General features: G+C 34.8%; 1 protein-coding gene across 1 annotated transcript in view; it reads left to right on the top strand.

Moving 5' to 3' along the window:
• ST8SIA4 (ST8 alpha-N-acetyl-neuraminide alpha-2,8-sialyltransferase 4) overlaps positions 1-25,780 on the top strand; it is a 101,024-nt gene that overhangs the window by 10,811 nt on the left and 64,433 nt on the right. The window contains 1 exon segment of the mRNA XM_025387973.1: positions 6,998-7,255. Within this exon segment, the coding sequence (XP_025243758.1) occupies positions 6,998-7,255 (258 nt within the window).

The raw sequence follows: 25,780 nt of genomic DNA, 5'->3' as shown, positions 1-25,780 counted from the left end.
TTATTATTTTCTTTCTTCCTCACCTTTCTGGCATTTAAGAATTTCCGTATCACTTTGGGTCAGTGATTGGCTGTGGGTAAATTTTAAAAATGTTTTCAAAATTCTACTTTTAAATTTTTGTTTATTTTAATTTATTTTCTATTTTACTTTAAGTTCCAGGATGTGTGCAGAACATGCAGGTTTGTTACATAGGTATATATGTGCCATGGTGGTTTGCTGCACCTATCAACCCATCATCTACGTTTTAAACCCTGCATGCATAAAGTATTTGTCCCAATGCTCTCCCTCCCCTTGTCCATTGCCTTACGACAGGCCCAGGTGTGTGATGGTCCCCTCCCTGTGTCCATGTGTTCTCATTGTTCAACTCCCACTTATGAGTGAGAACATAAAGACGTTATTTCCAACCAATTTTTATCTTACGTGATTCAACTATGATTATAAATCTTTCAAATTTAAAAATCTTATTAAACTTATAATACTTTTATTATATTCCTAATTTTGTCCACATATTAAAATGTGAAAATAGTTCCTGAGATATATTTTTTTACATTTGTAGATATGATTTTTCATCCCTATTACTAGCCCCTTCATTCCCATATGCCTTATATTATTTTCATAAGCACACCAAGAATTGCTTCCTATGTATTCATCAAACAACTGTACTTCTATGGAGTTGTCTATGAGAGATGGTTCCATGTGTTACTTCATTGTACTTTGAGGATTCAAAATACATGGAGTTTATGCATTCTACAGCTAACTTTGCACTCAAAATAATTATCTTAGTTTTAAGGCTTGATATTATTGATAAAAGTTTGTTCTTTATTATTACAAGCTAAGAAATGACATATTTAAGATCCATTAGATGTTGTGAATAAATCTGTGAACATCGTACTGAGAGATTATACAGTCAGGTCCAATACTTGCAACTTGACTTTTTTTCCATATTTGGATTATTTATTTTCTTTTTTTGTTGTTGTTTTTTATATGTTGACTAGAAACCTCAAACAGTGCAAACATGAATTATAGATGTATAGAAACGTACAAATGTACACATCAGGACAGCTTTATCACATCAAAATTAGGAAACAATATTTCAGCTCTTAGTGTCATGATATATCAATGATCTGAAATACATAAAACTTGCAGGTTAACTAAACATAATTGCAAATTTATAGATGCTTAACTGACAAGAAAAATTTTCTTTTGCATACATAGATGTACTTTACAAAAAGGTATACATACAATGTGTATACCATCTTCCACTGGCTTTGATCAATAAGTTACCAGTAGAGTTAATCTCGGGTCACAAAGCTTATTAGTGGCAGTGTCAAGACTCAAACCCAGACCTCTTGACTGAGGAACCAGGACCTTATAAATATTTTTTTTGTTAATAATATATTTTAGTACCCAAATGTATATTATTAAAATTTATCATTATGGAATAAATGATTCTCTTTGCTCTAAAATAACACAAGATATTTTTCATTCAACATTACCAAATGCTGGGCCAAATATCAAACGGCAGTCTAGGGTGTAAATTAAACTAAAAATGCTCTTCATCAAGTATTGTGGGACAATTTTGCCTTTTCATTTGCTGTGTTTAAGATTTGTTTTTTTTTTTTTTTTTTTGAGGGTACTAAGATGGCTTTCCCATAACTGCTAGGTCTTAGAAATCCTAAACAAGATACAGTTAAAGGTTTTATTTTTTCAGCGCTTTAAGGGAAGTTGCCTTGCAAAAATAATCTTTTGAAATAAACAAATAAACAAAATATGTGTGTTCTCTCTGTTTTTTTGTAGGCATAATGAAACACTTGGCATTTTTTAATTTTACTTTTTATTTTCTTTTAGTGAACTGTGTCAGTACTAACTTAATTTACAGTGATTTTTCTTGTAGTCAGTGTCTAAAGTTTGCAAAAACTGATCCCTAATATATGTATCATAGCCTAATTTGCTTCTCAACTTATGATACATTCCACCTATAAGATTTGTCACACAGTATTTTCTGATACAGTTAACAATGTCATTTAGATTAAATTTTAGTTGCAACTGTGTGCTTATTATTGCCAAGAAACTTACAGAGAAGAGTGGCACTTGGTGATAGCTTAACTATATTTAACTTTTCACAAGTGAAACTTGTTACTAAACAATGTTTAGTAAATTCATTTTCTGGGATTCTGCAGTTGCTATTTCAAGTGATAGGTGATGTTGAAAGGAAAGTTCTAGTTGAAAATTCAGTTAAAAGTTTCCGTGTGGAACTCTACTTGTTGTCAGTTCAACAGTCCAAACCAGCCTCTCAGTTTAAGGCTGATATTGCCTAACAATAAATAATTTCTATGACTAAGATACTTAGTTTCACTGAAAATGAAACACATTTTCAGATTCCTTCAGTTATCTTTAATGTTAAAATAGTTACTCAATTTAGGTGTTTGCTTATCTTATGAAGCTTCAAAAGTTGCATTATGATCACAAAATGACAGTTAAAGACCTGTGAAGGGTCTTTTTTTGGTTTGTCTGTTCTTTTGAGTCATGCACAGAAAACACAACCCCCTGCTTTGAATATCGGGTAATAACTTGACCACGTACCAGGAAAACTTGTACTGGTAAAGCATGCATATTAAGCATTAGCTTTTGTTGATTCATGTTTCTCTAGATAGAGCATAGATATTAAAGCCAGTTTTCTTTCTACCTCTCTCATTTCTCAAATAATTTTGTTTGACCTGCAGTTAAACAAAAATTTCTATCAATTGTCTTCTTAGCAAAAGCATATATGTTCTCCTTGGTGACATGGTGTTGTTTCAGTTCAGTGTAAATACAGGAGTTTTCTATGCTTCCAGTGACATTTAGCTAATTATATTTGAATGCATTTTTTTTCATATTTATAGTCTGAACAACAACTAGACTTAGCAAATTCACAAAGCTTTTAATTCTGCATTACATCTACAGTCTAAAAACTGTTTTCACTAGGAGATAAAAAGCTAACCTTTTCTTACCGTTTCCAGAAATTATTAAGCACTTAAGTCATAATATTATTCACTCATAGTAATTACTTTCAGTCTTTCTTGGATCCTAGAAAAGGAATCTTAACTCAGATAACTTCCCATATGTAGAAGACCTAAAACAGAAACTAAAAGTTTGATTCGGGAATAAGAAAAAAACAAAACAAAACAAAAACAAAAACAAAAAACCCAGAGTCACTAAAGTTTACCTCTTTTACTTTTTACTTTGTAAAATAGCGAATTCTGAGTTTTGCCTAAACTTTTTGTGTTTTTATATTTTGATTAGTCTATGTGAGTTGGTAGTCATTTTTGTTTTGAAATCACTTTTACTATTTTTACTGCTTCAATTGAAAAAAATACTGGCGAGCCTATAACAACATTGGAAAAACACGTAATTAAAATCTGCATTTAGTAATTATTTATCTTATTAAGCATTAGTTTCTTCTAAGAGTTAGACAATATGATGTCTTTCAAAACTTTGCTTAACTCTTATAGTTCCCCGTTTAAATCATTTTTCCCTAAGAGTAAATAAAGAGATTTAATTATACTCAGGAACTTTTTTTTTTTTTTTTTTTTTTTGAGACAGAGTCTCACTGTGCCGCCCAGGCTGGAGTGCAGTGGCCTAATTTGGGCTCACTGCAAGCTCCGCCTCCAGGGTTCACGCCATTCTCCTGCCTCAGCCTCCCGAGTAGCTGGGACTACAGGCACCCACCACTACGCCCGGCTAATTTTTTTGTATTTTTATTACAGACGGGGTTTCACTGTGTTAGCCAGGATGGTCTCGATCTCCTGACCTCGTGATCTGCCCGCCTTAGCCTCCCAAAGTGCTGGGATTACAGGCGTGAGCCACCGCGTCTGGCTATACTCAGGAACTTAAAAGACATGTTTTACATTATTTTTGCAACTAACTTGTCTGTAACACAGCAAAGGTGCTGTTATTGGAAAGTCCCTTTTGATGTTAGTTGACTAGCATGTAAGTGTTAACTTTTTTGACCAAATAAGATAGATTTTCCCGTTTGGATTTCCAAGCTACAGAGTCTTTTTTCACACCAGGACCACTAATCTACTCGCTGTAAGCTTGCAAACATGCCACTTCTTGGTAGTGTACATCTTCAAATAGCTCTACAGCAACCCATTTAAATTATATTCAAAGAAAAACGATAACACCATCTAGCTTGATGATTTAACCACATCCGTGTAGTCTCTATTTTAGAGCCAGCCTTGTCATTTACACAGGAAATGAGAAATTTCTGTTGAAGTACAGGTGTCAGATATTAATTATTCACCAGACAAATAAGTGGTACTCAATAAATATATACAAAAGTCTCTGCATATTGACACTTTTGGTGCTAGTTGTTAACTTTTGTGAAAAATCATTAAGTGCTTGACATAAACACTTTTGCAGTTTCTATAATACATAAGCCCTAGGGTTTCTTATTTAAAATATAATTATCTTCTTATATAACCTGGACTTTGCTAAGATAAACTGTTATGGTGTGTCAGTGGTATTTCTATCAAATTTTGTGATTTCATTTGTAGAGTATTATATAGGCTTTCCTGTACAACCTCTACTGCTTTTAACCTGATATTCAGAATATTTGGGAAAAAATCATAAAATTATTTTTTCAACTAGCTGATGGACATATTTCTTGTTTATAAAATCAGAGCAGAGTTTTTCAATCACTTGGTTTTCTAATTAGAACAAATATTAAACTGGAACCTATTTAGAGCAAATAAAAATAAAGACAACAAAAGAAAAGATATGAGTTACTTTCCTCCCTTCTTTGCTAATCATGCTTATGCCTTCTAAGTTAGAGAATTACTCTTTTGATGGAGTCAAGGGATGAGGTTATATTCTGCTCTCAGTAATAAAATTTACCAATTGTGATGAACTTAAAAAGTAAGAGCACTAGAGGAAAAAATGTGTCCATCATATCTTAAATGTTAAAATAATGCGATTATTGTTATTACTTTGAAAATATAAGCTTGCACTAACAGCACTTTAGTAAATAATATCCAATTTCCAACCTAGGTGTAGAGTTTTCTTAAATTGTTTCTTGCTGTTATTATGTTGTATATTCCCTATTATGTTGGATACCCCTAGAATCAAACAATGCCAGACTTTTGTAGACCAGGTTCATAATTTGAGCTAAACACAACCCCCTGCTTTGAATATCAGGTAATAACTTGACCACATAGTAGGAAAACTTGTACTGGTAAAGCATGCATATTAAGCATTAGATTTTGTTGATTCATGTTTCTCTAGAGCTGAGATGTTAAAGCCATATATATGTGTGTGTGTGTGTGTGTGTATGTATATATACACATATGTGTGTGTGTGTATATATATATATACACACTTTTTTTTTTTCCTTAAAACCTACTAGGGTCCTGGACTCTTCCCTTCTTGTTAGTTCCAGGTATAAATAACCTCATCCAGTGATTTCTTCTGCTCAATGTTCTTAAGCCTTCGAACTCTCCTCTAAGTACTCTGACCTATCCTTCCTTCCTGTCAATTTAATGGCAGCTACCCTTAAGTCATTTGAATCTATGGACTTATATGGGAAGGCAACATCCCTTTTGCTGCCGGGATGGCTCCAATTTATAGTGGTATCTCTTGCTGATTGGGGTGACAGAAACATTTAAAAGGTCCCAATCAATAGACTCTCACACAGTTCAGATTACAGGCACTGCTAGATGTATTCTCTTTTATCTCAGCCTGCAAGTTAGTTGGCTATTTTATGCCTGACTTCACCTCTTTTAGTGCCTTGCTAAAAGGAGAAACTAACATAAACCAACATACAGACACATTTTAAACAATTATCTAAGAACAACATATTTATTAGATGTATGGCACAACTTCCCAATTATTGCAGACAGCATTTGTATCAGGTGCTTTTCTATATCATGCCAAGGATCATCAGTTCTCCAGCCAGCCATATATATGTATAGTATAATAATTATACATATATAGGATGTATATATATGTGTGTATATATATAAAAAAATCATTTTCCATCATCTACCTAAGCATATGCATATATTTATGTTCATGTAGCTCTCAATCTGTTATCAATTTATATATTAGGTATGGGTTGGCTAAGTATCGACCAAAAAAGTAACTTTAAAATTTAGTGGCCAAACAAGTAGGAAATTTCTTTATTTCTCACATAAACTCACATGATCCACTCATATCCTATTTAATTAAGAAAACTAACTTGCATGACCCAGCTGAGCTCTACTTGGGTTTTGAGACTTGATGAGCATCCATGTGACCAGGTAAAACTTAGAAGGTTCAAATATTAGAAGGAAAAAGAGAAGAGAGGAAACTAAGGAACAATTAGCTACCTCTGCCACACACAGTCCAATGTTCTATCTATTCATTTTGTCTTTGAAGTATCCATCTTACTTCCTGGACTCTTGATATTAGAGAAAAAGTTGCATATATATTTATTGCTATAGTTTTAATTCTTCTTTAGATAATTATACATATCATATGTATAAATGTATATAAGTTTGAGAAGTTCATTCCTTTTAATAGCATTAACTGTGATACAATCAAAAACAATCTCAAATTATTTCTCTCCACCTTAACTAGATGATACTAAACAACATTTATGACTATCAAAATAGGCTGAAGCTAGCAGAATAACTATTCAAAGTCAAGTCATGGCAACTGTGTTCTACTTAATATACCAATTTTTCTATATATTTTGATAATTGGAGTACTTTTTATAACTCCACAAATAGATGTATATACTATATCTATGTACACAGTCATGAAGAATCTGTGCAAATGATTTTTAAAATTTTATTTCTTATAGAATCGACTTAATTCATTGGTTTAATCACCACCTAAGATTCATAGCTTACCCATTTGGTAATCTAAGATTAATAGTTTGCCAATTTGTATTTTTTCTTATGTTACTTTTTAAATGACACCACCAGTTCTTGGATATGCTGATGGTAATATAAAAACTTTGCTTGTATTTCAAACACAGGAAGAACATACTTCGTTTCTTAGATGCAGAACGAGATGTCTCAGTGGTCAAGAGCAGTTTTAAGCCTGGTGATGTCATACACTATGTGCTTGATAGGCGCCGGACACTAAATATTTCTCATGATCTACATAGCCTCCTACCTGAAGTTTCACCAATGAAGAATCGCAGGTTTAAGACCTGTGCTGTTGTTGGAAATTCTGGCATTCTGCTAGACAGTGAATGTGGAAAGGAGATTGACAGTCACAATTTTGTAATAAGGTGAGTTTTCTTCTGTTTTTTGAGATTGTAAGTTTTTCAAAGACATTTTACTTGGGGATGGAAAACTGTTAGAAAATTTTAAAGTACTACTAAAAGCTCAAACAAATATTTGTCTATGATATCCTTTTCTGTGTAACATTTAAATTACATTTACCCTGGAAGAGAATATTATAATTATTGCATAGTTGAAAGAAAAAGTGATCTCGTCACAGCAACAAGATTCACACAGCTTTTTTTGGTGAGGGGGGAGGCAAATGGCAATTTTATTAAATTTAATATTCCACACAAACTTTTTTCTTAGTATCTCTTCTTCATATTCTATAGTTTTGTGTGACTGTATTTGGTGTATAAAGATTATCAATATTACTATGGAATGATGTAATAGATTTATGTTAATGTTACTTTTTATTAATAATTATCTAAGAGATAGTAAGAACATAGTTTAACAAGTTTATATTTGATATCCTGAGCCATATTTCTTTAATTTCTCTTTATATGTGATATTTGTGTATGTTAGTATATTTGAGTTTTATGGTTTTCTTACATAATTAAGCATGCATGTTTGTTTTTCATTAATGGTTAAAAGACATTTGATGAATTGTGTGTTTGATTAATCTATTAACTGAAAAAACTCAACAGTAGAAATGGAATTATAATCACATCATAAATGTAAGCAGTTTTTAATGGTCAATTTTTATATCTGTACAGTTTTTTTGGATTGTTTTAGTTCCTTAGAAAAATTAGCTAAATGAATGAAACATGGATATTGAAATGTGAAATAGTACAATTTAAAGATGGAAGAAAAGTATGCTGAGTTGACATGTTGAAAAACACAGTCTCTTGAAGATATGCTGGAATACATTATTTTTGAATATTTTGAATATTTTTTGAATATTTTTGAAATAAAGCCTTAAAAGGAAAGATAACTAATTATGTATGTATTAAATCATAAATAGGCAACTACTTAAAAAAAAAAAAGTCATGAAAAATCACACCCAGGCATTATCAAGTGAAGAAAATGCATAACAGCAAATAAAACTGCAAACATTTCTCCTTATTTTTCCTTTTCTCTCTTGGGTGCAGGGTCAGAGATTAATGTGAAATCAATTTAGCCTTTTAAAACTTGAACTCTTACACTAATTAGACTATGAGAGAAACCTTGTGAACAAGTAGATATAAACAAAGACAATTGTATAGAAAGAGGATGTAAAAAATTTGATGAGGGAATGGCAATGGAAGTGGAAATCAGGAGCTTCAAATATTGAAGTCTATGCAAAGTATACCTGTGAAAAAATGTAAGGCCTCTAGAATTTCTGATGTGACTAAATCATAAGGCAGGTAAAATAAAGAAGTAACGATGTCAAGGCATAATCAAAATTGTTGCAATGTAAGGATTTCAGCAATCACAATAGGGAATTTTGAAAGGTGATAATACTGAAGGAAAATAGAGTCTAAATGACTTCTTATTTCTGCATCCCTCTAAACTTTGACACTGGGGGCCAAGTTGTTAGATTTAGCCCCAGCTGTGACTCCGAAATGAAGACTGCTTTTACATGTGGGTAATGTTAGAGGCCTGATGACAGTAGTCCCCAAAGTTTACTTCATTTCCTTATTGCTTCCTGATCTGGCTTTGTTACTCCAGTTTCTATTGACTGGGATTTTGCATTATTCCAGTTCCTAAACTACTGAGTTCTTATCTCATATGGAATTGTGTGTCCAATAAGTAGGTTCCAACACTCTTTCTCTGTCTTAAGAGTGACTGGTGACCAACCTTGCTTTATACTACCACCTTTCATTTTCACTTTTCCTGCCTTCAATTTCTAGAAGTTATACAGCCTGCACTATATCTCACTTCCCTGTAATTGGCTATGGCAAGCCTATAGGTTTCCAGATTTCTGGGATGTGGTCAACCTGTGAATAAAATTCTGATCTCAAAAAAATCTTTCTGTCCACCCCTCTTATTCTAAAATTGAAGACTATTTTCTCTTTCACTGGCCAAGCAACAACTGGCCACTTGATAGTATTGCTTTCACAATTCTACTATGGACTACTGGGCATTTAGATCACTACTAAGCTACTCTGGTGCTACTTCAGCAAAATGTCTAGAACTTGATATTGTACATATACTTTCTCTTCCTTTTATGTTTTAGGCACGTAATTTCATGCCTACTTTTTAGATTTAAAACCCTATAATCTGCCATATATTAATGCACTCCAACTTCAATTTGGAATATTCTTTGATCATTCCTATAGTAACCCAACTCCAGTGATGTTCAGTAAACTGGTTTAACTGTTTTTACCCCATATTCTGTGACTCCTAGATTCTTTATCTACCTTATTACTAACTATCAGATGAATTTGAATGTCTGTTCTCAGTTTTTTGTCCTCTATTGTCAATCAACAGATCTACTTTTCTAGCAGAATATCATTAGCACTTCTTTAAGTGGTCCGTTTTCATGCTGTTTATAAGGGCATACCTGAGACTGGGAAGAAAAAGAGGTTGAATTGGACTTACAGTTCCACATGGCTGGGAGGCTTCAGAATCATGGTGGGAGGTAAAAGGCACTTCTTACATGGCAGCAGCAAGAGAAAATGAGGGAGATGCAAAAGCAGAAACCCATGATAAATCCATCAGATCTCGTAAGACTTGTTCACTACCATGAGAACAGTATGGGGAAAACTGTCCCCATTATTCAAATTATCTCCCACCAGTCTCTCCTACAATACATGGGGATTATGGGAGTACAATTTGAGATGAGATTTAGGTGGGGACACAGCCAAACCATATCATTCCACCCCAGCCCCTCCAAATCTCATGTCCTCACATTTCAAAACCAATCATGCCTTCCCAACAGTCCCTCAAAGTCTTGACTCATTTCAGAATTAACCCAAAAGTCCACAGTCCAAAGTTCCATCTGAGACAAGGCAAGTCCCTTATGCCTATGAGCCTGTAAAATCAAAAGCAGCCTAGTTCCTAGATACGATGGGAGTACAGTTATTGGGTAAATACGGCCATTCTAAATGGGAGAAATTGGCCAAAGCAAAAAGGTTACAGGGCCCATGCCAGTCCAAAATCCAGTGGGGCAGTCAAATTTTAAAGCTCCAAAATGATCTCCTTTGATGCCAGGTCTCACGTCTAGGTCACGCTGATGCAAGAGAGGGTTTCCCATGGTCTTGGGCAGCTCAGCCCCTGTGACTTTGCAGGATATACCCTCCCATCTAGTTTCTTTCACATGCTAGCATTGAGTGCAGTTTTTCCAGGCAAAGGGTGCAAGCTGTCTGTGGATCTACCATTCTGGGGTCTGAAGGATGGTGGCCCTCTTCTCACAGCTCTGCTAGGCAGTGCCCCAGTAGGGATTGTGTAGGGGGGTGCTCCAACCTCACATTTCCGTTTCACACTGCCCTTGCAGAGGTTATCTATGAGCACCCCGCCCCTGCAGCAAACTTCTGCCTAGGCATCTAGGCATTTCCATACATTTTCAGAAATCTAGGCCCAGGTTCCCAAACCCGAATTCTTCAGTTCTGTGCACTCACAGGCTCAACACCAAACGGGAGCTGCAAAGGCTTGGGGCTTACACCCTCTGAAGCCACAGCCTGAGCTCTACATTGGCCCCTTTCAGCCATGGCTGGAGCAGCTGGGATGCAGTGCACCAAGTCCCTAGGCTGCATACAGGGATCCTAGGCCCAGCCCATGATACCATTTTCTCCTAGGTCTCCAGGTCTGTGATGGGAGGGGCTGCTGTGAAGACCTCTGACATGCCTTGGAGACATTTTCCCCATTGTCTTAGGGATTAACATTCGGCTCCTCATTACTTATGAAAAACTCTGCAACCAGCTTGAATTTCTCCCCAGAAAATGGGTTTTTCTTTTCCATCACATTGTCAGGCTGCAAATTTTCCTAACCTTTATTTTATTCAGTTTCCCTTATAAAACTGAGTGCCTTTAACACCACCCAAGTCACCTCTTGAATGCTTTACTGCTTAGAAATTTCTTCTGCCAGATACCCTAAATCATTTCTCTCAAGTTCAAAGTTCCACGAATCTCTAGGGCAAGGGCAAAATGCCACCAGTCTTTTTGCTAAGACATAAAAAGAGTCACCTTTGCTCCAGTTCCCAACAAGTTCCTCATCTCCATCTGAGACCACCTCAGCCTGGACCTTATTATCCATATTGCTATCAGGCTTTTTGTCAATGCCATTCCACAAGTCTCTAGGAAGTTTCAAACTTTCCCACATTTTCCTGTCTTGTTCTGAGCCCTCCAGACTGTTCCAACCTCTGCCTGTTACACAGTTCCAAAGTAGCTTTCACATTTTGGGGTATTTTTTTCAGAAACACCTCACTCTACTGGTACTAATTTACTGTATTAGTTTGTATTCATGCTGCTGATAAAGACATACCTGGGACTGGGAAGAAAAAGAGGTCTAATTGGACTTACAATTCCACATGGCTGGAGAGACCTCAGAATCATGGCGGGAGGTGGAGGTAAAAGGCCCTTCTTACATGATGGCGGCAAGAAAAACTGGGGAAGATGCAAAAGCGGAAACCCCTGATAAAACCATCAGATCTCATGAGACTTGCTCACTACCATGAGAACATTGTGGGTGAAACCATCCCCATGATTCAAATTATCTACCACCAGGACCCTCCAACAATACATGGGAATTATGGGAATACTATTCAAGATGAGATTTGGGTGGGGACCCAGCTAAACTATATCAAGTGAGAACCTCATGGGGTCAACAGCTGTATTTTGACCTTATACTTTTTCTGCGTGCAATGTGTGCTTTACTTTCTTTCAAATTTCATGAGTATTATAAAATATATATACATCCAAACTTTAAAAGGTAAAATTCCTTGCCTAGATAACTAGTAATATTAACTAGTGTGAAAAAAATTCTTTTAAAGCTTTGAGAATAATGTTGAAATAGTTAACAAACTAGAATTTTCTCTTATTGGTAGTTTCCAGGTGCTTTCTCTTCCCAGAGAACAGATGACCTCAGATGAACTAAAATGAGAGGTATTATATAAGAATATACGCCACACAAAATACTAACTTTCTCAATTCAAAGTAGACTTATCTCTATACTTTGTAATACAAGAGTTCTTTGACAATTCAAACAGAGTTGATAAACTTAAAAAACAAGACAGGCTTGCTGTAGTTTTAATTTATATTTTTGACTTTGGAACATCACCGTGGATTTTTCAAATGCATTTCTGTAAATCTACAACCTACTTCAGCCTACCTCCCACTGTTGGTGACTTTCCTACATGAGTCTTACCTGCATACAAAATCAGAAATTTTAGAGTGGAGCAAGAATCTGCATCTTTGAAAAGCATATATATGGGGAGTTGACACTTAATTCACTATAAGGTAGAAGTTTAGTGAATGTAGATATATGTGTTTTATGTATATCTAACTCACATAACTAAGTCTTAGAGTGTCAGATTCATATACACACCCACAGGCACATAAAAATATCATATTTAATTATTGTATGGTAAATATGAATGAGAAAAATTGATATTAGTATAAAAGTGCCTTGACACCTTTTTCTTCTTAGTGTTATATCACCAATTAATCAGCAAATGCTATAGATATTACCTTCAAAATATATCAGGAGTCAAATGATTTCTCATAACGTCCACTGCTGTCACCCTGGTAAAAGCCAACATCATCTCTTGATTAGAACTCTCCAATAGTTCCCTAACTGATGTCCCTGGTTGCATTCTTGCTTCCTGTCCCCAAAGCCAAAGTCACTCTTTATCATAAAGCAGCTTCTTACCACACTCTATAAAGTACTAATATCTTGCCAGTAACAATAAATGAGGTAATCTGAAGCTTCAGGGACAGACGATGTTCCTGCCAGTCATTTTCCCTGAAACCCTCTTTCCCACATACCTATGGGTGGTTTTACCCCCCATTTGGGGGAAAGGATGAGGGTCTATGCTTGTACAGAATATCCTCTGCAAGTCTTCCCTGACTGTAATATCAGAAACACTCCCTACCACTATCACCATCTTTCTCACTATCTCTTTACCCTTCCATTTATGTATTTATTTTTGCATTGTATATTTATTTCTTTATTATTTATCTTTTCAACTAGAATATGCAAGACAAGTTTTGCCTGCATTTAATCATTTTTTAATCTCAATCCCTGTGAAGAGTCTGACATATTTATATATTCCATAAATATTTGCTAGAGGTAAGCGAGAAGGCATGTAGTAAGAAAGAAAGGAAGAAAGGGAGGGAAGGAGGAAGGAAGTAAAGGAGAGAGGGAGGGAGAGGAGCGAGAAAAGTGTTCTATCAAGGTCTTCCATCATCCATTCCACCTTGCATGAATGATAATCCCTTATATAATCTTCAGTATTACCATAATAATGTACTTGGTTGTCTGGGATGAGTGGCTGTCACATCATCTCATCCAAAACTACAGCTCATCTAGTCATCATCTCCTCTAAAACCTTAGGCGACCAAGTTTCAGAGCAGGATGCAAATTCTTCCTACAGTAAATGCAGAAGCTATCTTACTCTGTCTTTCATGGAGTAATATATATTGGGCATCTGTTGCTTGCCTTTTAGCCCACCATCTCACCAAGCAAAACATGAGGATCTCTGTTTTGCGTGTCTCTTCATTTTCTCGTATTAACATATTTTTAAACTTACAGTATATAGTTATAATTCCAAATATGTAGAATGTATCTTATGAAACAATTGGCATGAAGTTGAATTTACGTAAACTCAGTGTCTTACAACCTAGAGAAATGCTGTAGGGTAGAGGCTACTTTACATGTGCACATCTGAAATCTTTCTGTAACTAGTTTTGTTTTTCTAAATTATTGTCATCTCTATTATATTATTCCTTTAAAGACACAACATCTCTCTTATTTCTTTAAAGATAAAACATTCCTTTATATTATATTTAAAGATGATAATAAACTTGGGGGCAAATCTATTGGGCTATATAAATTCAAAATTTATGAGTTTAACTTTCAAGAAAAAATTCTAAACCTTTCTCTATAAACTTGCAATGTAGAAATGAGTTGAATAGCCATGAAACTTACTGATTTGTGCTTGAAAATTAGTAAATAGCAGAGTACACTTAGAACTAGGAGTTTAGGAGTCTCTTGATATTTTTAGCAGCTATGATTATTTTTAAAAAACTATTTAATAAGAACTAAATAGTGACCAATTCAAGTTCATAATTGTACTCCAGACTTATCAAGAAGTATAGAAAGGTAAAGATAAGCATTTTAATGAAGGCACAGAAATTATCACCGTGATCATTTTTTACTTTTTCTATGTTTTTACTACTTTCCAAAAATAGAGGTTAGAATGTTGTAGATTGAATTATTTGCTAGGGCTATACTGTCTTTCACGGAGTAAGGGATTACAGATTTGGCATCTGTTGTTTGCATTTTGCCTCACCATCTCACCAAGCAAAACATGTGGTACTGCTTACCACATAATCTAATCTACAATATTCTACAACAAAATTTCTGATTTACCACAAAAAAATCAGATTTTCTAATGAACATTTTCAAATGTATCTACATTTTAGAAACAATATCTACAGAAAAATCATCTTTTGTTACTTAATAGCTAGCTGAGAAATTCATTCCCTTGAGTTTAATTTTATCATTTTATTATGAAATTGTATGTGATCACTTACTGTATTCTACAGTGTTTAATTGTGGAGATATTTGAAAAGTTTTCTCAGTACCTATGAGCTGAAAAATATATTCCTTTATTGTAGGAAGCAATAAGCAAAACACTGATAGTTGGTCATTATTAAGTAGTTGGTATTTGTATCAAAGTTCAATTAGCACTTAAGAGTCATCATTATGAACAAAAAATGAGCAAAAGTAATGCCTGGGAATAAAAACTTTGCAGCCCAGCACAGTGGCTCATGTCTGTAATCCCAGCACTTTGGGAGGCTGAGGTAGGCGGATCACCTGAGGTCCGGAGTTCGAGACCAACCTCAGCCTGACCAACATGGAGAAATCACATCTCTTCTAAAAATACAAAATTAGGTAGGTGTGTTGGTGCATGCCTGTAATCCTAGCTACTTGGGAGGCTGAGGTAGGAGAATCTTTTGAACCTGGGAGACTGATGCTGCAATCAGAGATCACTCCCTTGTACCCTTGTACTCCAGCCTAGGTAACAAGAGTGAAACTCCATTAAAAAATAAATAAATAACTTTGTCACTTCTGAATAAAGATTGTCACTTCTTGCCAAGAGGCATGCAACCTCATTTTTCTCATTTTATTTATTAGGCCACTCCTAAGAATATATTCATCAAACCATCAAGCCGAAAAATGAGGTGCTATATCTGGCAATATTAATGATGAACCAAACTGTCCCAGTGCCTAAACTCCCTGTAAGTTAGATCCTTTTCAAAGGTTCATTAATAGCCATCTGAATATCTGAAATCAAGTCATTATTTGAGGCATAGTAAAGAAGGAAGAGTAAAACAGAATCCAATGCCAACCAGTTTTCCCAAAGACAGAAGTTAATTTCAGCTCACAAATGCCAATTTGTAATTGATAGCTGGAGAGTGTGACCGTAAGTAATTTAAATATAGAGTATATGAAACAAAAATCAGAGACTATTTTGGTAATAATTTTAATAATAGAAGCTCTCCAAAATCACGTGTAAGTGTTCAACCAATAGATTTTGGATTATTTCTTCTGGTACTACCTTTTCCCTTAGTATGATATCTATTTTCTATTTTGAAGATCATATCGTGCTATCTCTTAACATTCTTAGATTTATAATAACCCTTGAAAATACAAAATTCTAATCTGACTTATGAACATAAACAAACCAGTCACTTCATTGTGGACACAAGATCTTCAATGACCTGTTGTCATACCAGACTTCCATTCTTCCTTACAACTCTTGTTCCTCTTGCTGCCTTCTGACTCATTATTTGTGTAACAAATACATTTCCTTCCCCAAGTGTGTGTGTAGCCCTTTGTTACTACAAATGTGTCTCCTCTACCGTAGAAGGTACGGAGAAGTTTTGCTTCAAATTTAATCAATCCTCATTATTCTTCCTTGAAATAGTTTCCTAGCCACATTGAACTGGTTAAAATTATTACAAAATTTTAGTAATAATTTTTAGGATCTCTAGAATTTTTTATTATCCTGGAGATGTGTATGTATCTGCGTAGCTGTAGACCCAATTGATTCGTTGGATGGTTGGTTTTATAGTCTGTGTTTCCAGTTTTTTGTTTCTTACTTTTCCTTTAACATAGTAAGTTTGTTGAAAGAGAGAGGGAGAGATAAATTATACCTGGTCTACTTGCAGTGGTCACTAATTAGTGCAGTAACTCCTTAAGGCTAAGATGTACCGAGGTATTATACTCAAGTTGACCTCTAACTTTATAAACCAAGATAGTCTCTTAGTGGATGTTTGTATCATTAATTAATCAATTAGGTTAAATAATGGTTTTAGTGGGGTATTTCAAAAAAAGGGAGTCCTGGTCAATATCATTACATGATGCTTAAAGTTAAAAAAACAACAACAACAACAACAAAAAAAAAACAGATAAAAATAGGAAAATAAATTAAAACTCAATTTTCATTGCCTACTGAGTGACTCAACATTGAACTAATTTCTAAAATTTAGATCTCATGTACATATATACCTAAATAACAGAAAAATAATCATAAGAGTAAAATTCTTATTTCTTAACAAAAATGTCTAAAACCAAAATTTACGTAAGAATTTCAAATACACTGCTATCAATGTTTTTATATGTGAAACCCTAAAAACACCTAGTGTTTTTACGAGATTCTTTAAATAGCAAATGCCATGTTTCAAGGAAAGAAGATTGGCTAAGATAGAAAAACAAAGGAAGCCGGTCATTGACTAGGTTAAAGATATCTTCTTGTCCTACAGTCCCCTCTCATAAGAAAGGTTTGTAAAAAATGATAACGTCCTCGTAATATTAAGAGTTAATCATATGATTATAGACAAGCAAAATTTTGACAAATTTGGTTGGGCATTGATGTGCCATTTAAAATATACCATTTCTCACCTGCTTGAGAAAACAAGCAAATGGGAGCATAAGAGAAAATATTGTTTTGATATTATTCCTTAGACCTATCTCTTCAAAGATTGATAGGAATTCTGAATACCCTCAATGCGCTATCTTAAAACTGCAGAAAATGATGATTTTCCCCTATGGGATTCTGTACAAAAGAATGTTCATTTACATATATAATTCAATCTCTCATATTCTCTTTTTCATCTCTGGGATAATTTATTTTATCCTTCAAATAACATCTGTATTTCTGGTATTGTTAAGTACAGAGGAGTATAGTTTTAGGCTTTATATATTTGTTTTAATAACCTAATAAGAGAAAAATTCCAATAATCAGTTGACTAATGCTACACTTCTAATATCAATAGTAATGATGTGTGCAGAAGAAGGTAAACTATACGTGATTTTAAAATTGTAAAACACTAAAACACTACTTGATACTACTACTTTTAACATTAGTAAATTTAGGAACCTCTAGAACTAGTTCCCTAAAATTTGTCTCAACCAGAGTCCATTTTAATGAAAAGTCTATCAACTGAAATACATTGGTTGTATATTTTTCTTGTAAACATTTAAAGAGAAAATTACCTTCTAAAAGATAAACATTAAGCTTATTTTATCAAAGGAACTAACACTTGTTACATTATTTTATCTATACAATAACATTTCATGAGTACCAACCAAGAGCCAGTCATGAACAGTGCCCAATTACAGAAATGAACATCTACATTCATTCTTTTTGTTTTTTGCCATGAGGACTTTTCCCATTTATTTTATCTATCAATTTCAGGGGACTTTTACGGTATTAATTAACATGTTAAATACGTTCTTCCAGAGGTCATCCTTAATACAAAACAAAACCTCCTAAAAAGTTATGAAATTAGCTACATTACCTTGCAAGATACTCATATTATGAGTATTCTAATTCAAAGGATCTAGAATTTTACAACAAAGTGATATAAATAAGAATGTAAAACAAAATCTATTATACAAAGTCAAGAGCAAAAAATCAACTCTAGAGAAACTATAACAGCAATGAGATTTCTTATGTTATGTTGTTCAAGAGTATTACATTTATCCTATCTGGTTATACACCACAGAAGATGTCCAGCTACCAATACAATGAATGCATCAAAACATTTGTAATGACTACACCTTAATAGGGGACAAAGTCAAACACAAGCATCTGTTAAACATACGTTTAGCAGTAGAATATTATCTCTAAAAGCACCACGTTGAAAGATTTTCGATTGGAATCTTTAAAAAATGTTTTGAAAATATTATCTTAGGTACACTGGAGAGTGTTTCTTTTTTATTTTATTTTTTATACATTCATTCTTAAAGGACAGCTGGTGCTGTGTGGGGTGAGGAATAATCACTACAATTCAGAGTCTCCAAAGACACATAATACATTTAAAATATTTGACTATGGCCAGGTTTATTATTTCCAATAATGCAGAGGGACTAATAGAATGTTTGAAAGAGAAGTTAAGGTATGCTTCCAATGCTGAATGAAGTGTTCCCACTCAGAACTTTATCTGAAGTCTTTGAGATATTTCAGGATAACTAATTAGGTTACTAATCTTTAGATATCACACATAATAAATTTTAAGAAGAAATCATTAGTAACTTTAAAGTTTTAGTTAAGTGCCATAAGCTGTCTGACATTCTGCTACACACCAACCAGAACACTGCCAACATCTACATACCTTATATGATTAACTATTAACAGACTTAGTCATCATGATAAGGGGCTGAAAAATATTCAACTGACTAAAACCATGGCGGTTTCTACCGTACCTGTACTGTAGAATACTTTGACCCACTTTGAGATTTTACATACAGTTCATGGGATAGTCTATTACCATATCTGAGCTGAATTTAACTTAAATAACCCTTTCTAATGCCACAAAAAGTGGAATAATGATGAGTAGAATCTTTATTAAGTTAAATAAAAACTGGTAAGCATTAGAAAAATTGTCCAATTGATATAATTTTTTTTAATTTTGCACTTGGATTGTCTAATGTGCTAAATACCATATAAACATAGAGATAGATAGACGATAAACAGAGATAACAGATAGAAGCTGGGCACAGTGGCTCATACCTGTTATCCCAGCACTTTGTGAGGCCTAGGTGGGAAGACTGCTTGATTCCAGGAGTTTGAGAACAGCCTTGGCAACATGATGAAACTCCATCTCTACAAAAAATTTAAAAATTAGCCAGGTGTAGTGGTATGTGCCTGTAGTCTCAGCTACTCGGGAGACTGAGGTGAGAGGACCACTTGACCCCAGGAGGTTGAGGCTACAGTGAGCCATGATGGTGTCCTACAAAATCCTTGCCTCAAGTTTACCCCCACCATGTATACTTATTTATCGAAAAGTGTGCTGTAAAATTTCAAGAATTGAGAGTTTGAAAGATTACACATATCATTTATATATCACCATAGGTAAAGGAACACAAGTTTAGAAAGATTCCCTCATACAATCTGTATAAATTGTCTTTTGAAACTTTTCTTAGGTTCTTTCTCTTTGAGTAGTTTTGAAATTAATGTAATAGTGCCTATCTTACATTAAGGAATTTAATTTGTTGGTTGTGAAAATTGTTTTGAATTTTGCAAAGCAATCTTTAAAGTGCTTTTAAATTTTTTCTCTAGTTATCTTTCAAGTTTTTACATAATCTACTCTCATGAGTATCTACAAAAAAGCATATTCTAATATTTGTATTAGCTATACTCAATAAATTCACAACAGTGGTTTTCAATAAAAATATTCATATATTTCCTAATAGTGATTTTGAGTGATGACAAAGAGCAAAGTCTCATTTCATCGCTCCTAGTCTCCTCTTTCCCCACCTTTGTTGGAAAAGTGGTGGTAAATTCTTTCCTTTCTCTGGGCTAGCTGTGGATTGTAGAAACTCTCAAGCAGCACTTCAGTACTGGTTCCTCACAGAAAAGAAACCTTGTTTCCCCTTGGTAACAAGAAAATCTGGCCCTGCACTGTCTTTGGTGTTACATGGTGGACTCTGAGGGAGGCAATGATTAACAATTGCAATTGGCACCTAATATTCTTTAACCATGAAATACCACTCCTTACTTTGTTTAAACAAAGATGCTAGAGGTAGTGAGTCTTTCTAGAGACAGTTAGTCAGAAATCAATTAAGAGCTACAAAACACTTTCTTTTGCCACTTTTGGCTAATTAGTTGGAATTTCTAACAAGTTTCTTTATTTACTTATTTCTTTCTGCTTACCTTTTCTCCATTCTGTCTTCTCGTCTTCCCTCTAGATTAAATCACTATCTTCTATTTACTCCTTTTTAATTTCTTAACCAACATCTTCAGTCCTTTTCCTGCAACTTTTGCTCTCCTTGACTGCTTTCCTCCTAATTTCTTCTTGGTACATATTTTCTCCTTATAAATCAAAAACAGCAATAAGATATCAATTGAGAGGGCCACTTAAATGTGTATGTATTTATGTAAGTAAATCCTTGCTACTCAAAGTGTGGTCTTAGATGACCAGCATTATCACCTGGAAGCTTGTTAGAACTACAGAATGTCAGAACTTGCACCTGGTCTGCTGAGTCAGCATGTGCATTTGATTACAGTGCCCAGGTGATTCTTATGTGCATTAAGGTTTGAGATGTGCTGGCCTAAACAATATGCCTTAGGCACGTTGGAGCTCCCACTATGTCTGACTTTTTTTAGCCTATATCTTTAGGACCTAGCACCAAGATTGGTATACTGAGGTTGGTCAACAGGTCCAAAAGTACAGTTAGACAGTTTAGTCCATTCTCGCTTTGCTAATAAGTAAATACCAAAGACTGGGTAATTTATAAAGAAAAGAGTCTTGACTCACAATTCCATATGGTTGGCAGGCCTCAGGAAACTTACAGTAATGGTGGAAAGCACCTCTTCACAGGGTGGCAGGAAAGAATGAGTGCCCAGCAAAGAGGGAAGCCCCTTATAAAACCATCAGATCTCTTGAGAAGTCACTCACTATCACAAGAACAGGATGGAGGAAACTCCCTCCATGAATCAACTATCTCTATCTGGTTCCTCTCATGACACCTGAGGGTTATGAGAACTACAATTCAAGATGAGATTTGAGTTGGGAGACAGCTAAATCCTATCAGACAAAAAGGATAAATTATGATGTCTATTACACAGTAGGATGACTATAGAAAGTTACAATGTATTGTATATTTCAAGATAGGTACAAGAAAAATTTTTGAATGTTATCACCAGAAAGAAATGAAAAAAATGTTTAAAGTGATGAATATGGTAATTACTTTGATTTGATTGTTTTATAACCTACACATGCATTAAAACATCACACTGCATCCTGTAAATATATAGGATTATTATGTGTCAATTATAAACAAAAAATAAAGAGTGAATACTTTTTTTAAAAGAAGAATATAACTGCCAAGAAAACCGGATACATTGAGGTATATATAATGTATTTATTGAATGGATAAATGAATGAGAAAATTAATGTAGGAGTTGAGAAAATTTTGGTTTGTATCTGCTGCCAGAGTTTTTAACACACTGAATTTCAACATTAGTACATAAGATAAAGCATATATAAAGATAATTTAAAACTTTACAAGAAAATACAGAACTATGAAGAGTGGTACAGTGAAATGTTCTAAAAATTAGGAATCAGAAAACCTGGGTTCCTATTAATTACTATAAGTGTAATATTAGAAAACCATCAGTATTTTCATTGTTCAGTGAGGTCAATAATAATAGGCCTGTTAACAGCAGAGTGATTTTCTCACTTATCAGATGAGAACATAGTAAAGAAAAGCACAAACTGTAAAATGAAACTGATAATGAGTGATGCTAAAGGACGTCTTGTTTGAGTTCATTGTCATAGGTAAAACTTAAAATTGGCATTGCATTTTCTAACAGCCATGGCTAAAAGGGAAGCCTGATGACTAGAGATGCAAATTATCATTGTCTGATATGAATAAGAAGACAAACTTTCCCTGGTACAATGCTGGTACAATGCATTTTTATAACTCAATCAATTCTTTATTCTCCACTGGTGGATAATTTACAACAAGCTTTAAATCACCTTCTTGACCTTCTTTGAATGCTAACTCTTTTACAAGAAAATAGACTTTTCTGGAACAGAAAAAAATATCTTTTCCTTTTCTACATGTTCACAATGAATGGCCTTAAGGCTTTTTTTACATTTTTTTATTTTTTTATTATACTTCAAGTTCTATGGTACATGTGCACAACGTGCAGGTTTGTTACATATGTATACTTGTGCCATGTTGGTGTGCTGCACCCATCAACTCGTCAGCACCCATCAACTCATCATTTACATCAGGTATAACTCCCAATGCCATCCCTCCCCTCTCCCCGTTCCCCATAATAGGCCCCGGTGTGTGATGTTCCCCTTCCCGAGTCCAAGTGATCTCATTGTTCAGTTCCCACCTATGAGTGAGAACATGCAGTGTTTGGTTTTCTGTTCTTGTGATAGTTTGCTGAGAATGATGGCTTCCAGCTGCATCCATGTCCCTACAAAGGACATGAATTCATCCTTTTTTAATGGCTGCATAGTATTCCATGGTGTATATGTGCCATATTTTCTTAATCCAGTCTGTCATTGATGGACATTTGGGATGATTCCAAGTCTTTGCTATTGTGAATAGTGCCGCAATAAACATACGTGTGCATGTGTCTTTATAGCAGCATGATTTATAATCCTTTGGGTATATACCAGGTAATGAGATGGCTGGGTCATATGGTATTTCTAGTTCTAGATCCTTGAGAAATTGCCATACTGTTTTAAACAATGGTTGAACCAGCTTACAATCTCATCAACAGTGTAAAAATGTTCCTATTTCTCCACATCCTCTCCAGCACCTGTTGTTTCCTGACTTTTTAATGATTGTCATTCTAACTGGTATGAGATGGTATCTCATTGTGGTTTTGATTTGCATTTCTCTGATGGCCAGTGATGACAAGCATTTTTTCATGTATCTGTTGACGGTAGGCATGTCTTCTTTTGAGAAATGTCTGTTCATATCCTTTGCCCACTTTTTGATGGGGTTGTTTGTTTTTTTCTTGTGAATTTGTTTGAGTTATTTGTAGGTTCTGGATATTAGCCCTTTGTCAGATGAGTAAATTGCAAAAATTTTCTCCCATTCTGTAGGTTGCCTGTTCACTCTGATAGTAGTTTCTTTTGCTGTGCAGAAGCTCTTTAGTTTAATTAGATCCCATTTGTCAATTTTAGCTTTTGTTGTCGTTGCTTTTGGTGTTTTAGACACGAAGTCCTTGCCCAAGCCTATGTCCTGAATGGTATTACCTAGGTTTTCTTCTAGGATTTTTATGGTTTTAGGTCTGACATTTAAGTCTCTAATCCATCTTGAATTAATTTTCGTATAAGGAGTAAAGAAACATCCAGTTTCAGCTTTCTACTTATGGCTAGCCAATTTTCCCAGCACCATTTATTAAATAGGGAATCCTTTCCCCATTTCTTGCTTTTCTCAAGTTTGTCAAAGATCAGATAGCTGTAGATGTGTGGTATTATTTCTGAGGGCTCTGTTCTGTTCCATTGGTCTATATCTCTGTTTTGGTACCAGTACCATGCTGTTTTGGTTACTGTAGCCTTGTAGTATAGTTTGAAGTCAGGTAGCATGATGCCTCCAGCTTTGTTCTTTTGGGTTAGGATTGTCTTGGCAATGCTGGCTCTTTTTTGGTTCCATATAAACTTTAAAGTAGTTTTTTCCGATTCTGTGAAGAAACTCATTGGTAGCTTAATGGGGATGGCATTGAATCTATAAATTACCTTGGGCAGTATGGCCATTTTCCCAATATTGATTCTTTCTATCCATGAGCATGGTATGTTCTTCCATTTGTTTGTGTCCTCTTTTATTTCACTGAGCAGTGGTTTGTAGTTCTCCTTGAAGAGGTCCTTTACATCCCTTCTAAGTTAGATTCCTAGGTATTTTATTCTCTTTGAAGCTATTGTGAATGGAAGTTCATTCCTGATTTGGCTCTCTGTTTGTCTGTTACTGGTGTATAAGAATGCTTGTGATTTTTGCACATTGATTTTGTATCCCGAGACTTTGCTGAAGTTGCTTATCAGCTTAAGGAGATTTTGGGCTGAGACAATGAGGTTTTCTAAATATACAATCATGTCATCTGCAAACAGGGACAATTTAACTTCTTTTTTTCGTAACTGAATACCCTTTATTTCTTTCTCTTGCCTGATTGCCCTAGGCAGAGCTTCCAACACTATGTTGAATAGGAGTGGTGATAGAGGGCATCCCTGTCTTTTGCCAGTTTTCAAAGGGAATGCTCCCAGTTTTTGCCCATTCAGTATGATATTGGCTGTGGGTTTGTCATAAATAGCTCTTATGATTTTGAGATACATTCCATCAATACCAAATTTATTGAGAGTTTTCAGCATGAAGGGCTGTTGAATTTTGTCAAAGGCCTTTTCTGCATCTATTGAGATAATCATGTGTTTTTTGTCTTTGGTTCTGTTTATATGCTGGATTATGTTTATTGATTTGCGTATGTAGAACCAGCCTTGCACCGCAGGGATGAAGCCAACTTGATCATGGTGGATAAGCTTTTTGATGTGCTGCTGTGCTGGATCCGGTTTGCCAGTATTTTATTGAGTATTTTTGCATCGATGTTCATCAGGGATATTGGTCTAAAATTCTCCTTTTTTGTTGTGTCTCTGCCAGGCTTTGGTATCAGGATGATGTTGGCTTCAAAAAATCAGTTAGGGAGAATTCCCTCTTTTTCTATTGATTGGAATTGTTTCAGAAGGAATGGTACCAGCTCCTCCTTGTACCTCTGGTAGAATTCAGCTGTGAATCCATCTGGTCGTGGACTTTTTTTGGTTGGTAGGCTATTAATTATTGCCTCAATTTCAGAGCCTGCTATTGGTCTATTCAGGGATTCAACTTCTTCCTGGTTTAGTTTTGGGAGAGTGTAAGTGTCCAGGAAATTATCCATTTCTTCTAGGTTTTCTACTTTATTTGCATAGAGGTGTTTATACTATTCTCTGATGTTGGTTGTATTTCTGTGGGGTCAGTGGTGATATCCCCTTTATCACTTTTTATTGCATTTATTTGATTCTTCTCTCTTTTCTTCTTTATTAGTCTTGCTAGCGGTCTATCAATTTTGTTGATCTTTTCAAAAAACCAGCTCCTGGATTCATTGATTTTTTGGAGGGTTTTTTGTGTCTCTATCTCCTTCAGTTCTGTTCTGATCTTAGAAGTAGAAATAAAATCCTTTACAGACAAGCAAATGCTTAGAGATTTTGTCACCACTAGGCCTGCCCTACAAGAGATCCTGAAGGAAGCACTAAACATGGAAAGGAACAACTGGTCCCAGCCATTGCAAAAACATGCCAAAATGTAAAGACCATCAATGCTAGGAAGAAACTGCAACAACTAACGAGCAAAATAACCAGCTAATATCACAATGACAGGATCAAGTTCATGCA

This window comes from Theropithecus gelada, chromosome 6, assembly GCF_003255815.1.
Source record: "Theropithecus gelada isolate Dixy chromosome 6, Tgel_1.0, whole genome shotgun sequence".
Classification (NCBI taxonomy): Eukaryota; Metazoa; Chordata; class Mammalia; order Primates; family Cercopithecidae; genus Theropithecus; species Theropithecus gelada.
Note: the sequence above shows the minus strand (reverse complement) of the source record. Positions and strands in the feature narration are given on the sequence as shown.